Source organism: Emiliania huxleyi, assembly GCF_000372725.1.
Source record: "Emiliania huxleyi CCMP1516 chromosome Unknown EMIHUscaffold_15, whole genome shotgun sequence".
Lineage (NCBI taxonomy): Eukaryota > Haptophyta > Isochrysidales > Noelaerhabdaceae > Emiliania > Emiliania huxleyi.
In genome coordinates, this window is record NW_005201092.1 from 1,160,894 (window position 1) to 1,163,519 (window position 2,626).

Below are 2,626 nucleotides of genomic sequence, written 5' to 3' on the forward strand. Positions count from 1 at the left end.
AGCAGGAAGAGGGTTACTCCGAGGAGCGGGTCCCCCGAGGTGGCGAGCACCTCGGGTTAGGGTTAGGGACAGGGTGAGGGGGAGGGGGAGGGACAGGGTGGGGGTTAGGCCGAGGAGCGGGTCCCCCGAGGTGGCGAGCACCTCGGGTTAGGGTTAGGGACAGGGTGAGGGGGAGGGGGAGGGACAGGGTGGGGGTTAGGCCGAGGAGCGGGTCCCCCGAGGTGGCGAGCACCTCGGGTTAGGGTTAGGGACAGGGTGAGGGTGAGGGGGAGGGACAGGGTGGGGGTTAGGCCGAGGAGCGGGTCCCCCGAAGTCGCGAGCGCCTCGGGCGAGGCCGCCGAAGCGAGGCCAGGGGCGTGCTGTCAGGCGTGTGCAGCGGCCAGAGCGGCGGCGGTGCGGCGCGGATGGGCGGCGGTGAGGCCCGGCCCAGGGCGTGTGGCGCACCTCGACGGCCTAGAAGGCTCCTAGAAGGCTCCTAGAAGGCTCCAGGGCGTGTGGCGCACCTCGACGGCGCCCTCGTCGCCGAGCCGCAGCACAGACACGTCGTAGGTTCCGGCGCCTAGAGGGCTCCTAGAAGGCTCCTAGAAGGCTCCGGCGCACAGACGCGTCGTAGGTTCCGGCGCCGAGGTCGAGGACGAGCACCTTGCCGACCGCCCCGCCGAGGCCGTAGGCGAGCGATGCGGCGACCGGCTCCGCGAGCAGCGAGACCGAGCCGAGCCCGGCGAGCCGGGCCGCTGCGAGCGTCGCCTGCCTCTGAGGCGCGTCGAAGTAGGCGGGCACGGTCACGACTGCGCGGCAGATCTCGCTCGCCGGGACGTCGAGCGCCCCGAGCAGCTCGGCCAGCACGCACGCGCCGGCCTCCTCCGGACTCAGATCGCCCACCGCAGGGAGCCGAAACACGGCGGCGCCCTCCTCGTCGCCGACCACCGTATACTGCGCACGTGCAATCTCGGCCTTGCACTGGCGCACGGTCCGCCCAATGAAGCGCTTGGCCGCCACCACCGTGTTGCGCACGTTCTGGCTGGCCTGAAGGTCGGCGGCCGCGCCCACCAGCACGGTGCCGTCGCCGGTGAAGGCGACGGTGGAAGGTGTCAGCGGCTCGCCGCGCGCGTTCGGGAGCAGCGACGGCTCGCCGCCTCGCAACAGCGCTATGGCCGAGTTGGTGGTGCCAAGGTCGATGCCGACGAGCAGGCCAGTGGCGAGGCAGGACGCGAGCAACATTTTTTCGCGACCCGATCTTTTTCTTCTCCGCCCTACCCTATAGCTGGCGAGTAGAGACCACGCTAAATACGTGCTAAATACGTGCTAAATATGTGCTAAATATGTACTAAATTTGCGCTAAAGTCGCGCTAAAGTCGCGCTATATACGCACTCGAACACACACTAAATAGAAGCACTAAACTATCACTAAAATTCATTCACACGCACTAAATTTAGACCCAGGCGCCCTCCGCTACCCAACGCGACCAAAGGATACGAGAACCCCGAATACACCTAAAAAGAACCCCGAGAGGTCTGTGAATTCACGCACATGCACCCAACGATGTTGCGAGCGGCACGTCCTGTGAGCCGCGTGTGGCTCCGCAGCCTCCGCCCGGCGCAGCTTACCCTGCGGCACGGATACGCTGCCGGCGGCGGAAGCGGCGGCGGAAGCGGCGGCGGCGTTAGCGGTGGCGGTGGCGGCGGTCTCGATGGCGGCGGCTTCACAGACATTCGCTCTGATATGTGGCTGTCTGCCCGCATGCCAGCGTGGCTGGTCCCGTACGGCGAGCTTGCGCGCTGGGATCGCCCGATCGGGACGTGGCTGTTGCTCTGGCCCTGCCTTTGGTCGATAGCGCTCGCGGCGCCGGCCGGCACGCCGCCAGACCCGCTGCTGTGCAGTCTGTTTGCGGCGGGCGCGGTGGCCATGCGCGGCGCCGGCTGCACGATCAACGACCTGTGGGACCGCGACTTTGACCGGCGTGTCGAGCGAACGCGCCACCGACCCCTCGCACGCGGCGCGCTCCAGCCGTCGCAGGCGCTCTGTCCTCTTGCCTCCGTTGGCCAAGAGAGAGGCGGCGGGAAGGGTCACGCCAGCGCTGCGCCTCCAGGCGATCGGCTTCCTGGGCGCGCAGCTCAGCGTCGCGCTGGGCGTGCTTCTCGCGCTGCCGTTGCCTGCGGTTGCGGCGGGGCTGGCTAGCACGCCTCTATGGGTGCTCTACCCTCTCGCCAAGCGGGTCACGGACTGGCCTCAGGCAGCCGAGATGCCCAGCGCACGCTCGGGGCAGCAGAGAGACTCGAGGTTGTCCCCCGCTCGCAGGCGGTGCTCGGTGCTGCCATCAACTATGGCGCCTTGCTGCGTGCGGGCGCGGCATGGGCTGGTCGGAGGCGTGAGGGTGGGCGGGGTGTGTGAGCAGGCGGACTGCTCGGCTGGGTGGCGGTGCGCGGCGACGTCGACTGGGCGGTGGTGGTGAGAGAGGGCGAGGGTCCGTCTCCCGCCCCGCTTTAGCCTTCGGCCGGAAACCCCCCCCCCCCCCCCCCTTTGGCGCAATAGGCTCCTCTGTACGGCGGCGCCTGGCTCTGGACGCTGCACTACGACACCGTCTACGCGCACCAAGCACGCACCCGCCCTCGCCCGCCCTCCCCA

At 68.8% G+C, this 2,626-nt stretch overlaps 2 protein-coding genes across 2 annotated transcripts; one reads left to right on the forward strand and one right to left on the reverse strand.

Annotated features, from left to right (window-relative positions):
- Window positions 1–714: 714 nt before the first annotated feature.
- Window positions 715–1,194, reverse strand: EMIHUDRAFT_58170 (hypothetical protein; the record flags this gene model as incomplete). The annotated part of the gene is made up of 1 exon (XM_005786755.1): window positions 715–1,194. A coding segment is annotated over one exon (480 nt), but the record flags the coding sequence as incomplete, so codon positions are not given.
- Window positions 1,195–1,729: 535 nt separating this feature from the next.
- Window positions 1,730–2,261, forward strand: EMIHUDRAFT_45902 (hypothetical protein; the record flags this gene model as incomplete). The annotated part of the gene is made up of 2 exons (XM_005786756.1): window positions 1,730–2,010; window positions 2,066–2,261. Coding segments are annotated over 2 exons (477 nt in total), but the record flags the coding sequence as incomplete, so codon positions are not given.
- Between the last annotated feature and the right edge of the window lie 365 nt (window positions 2,262–2,626).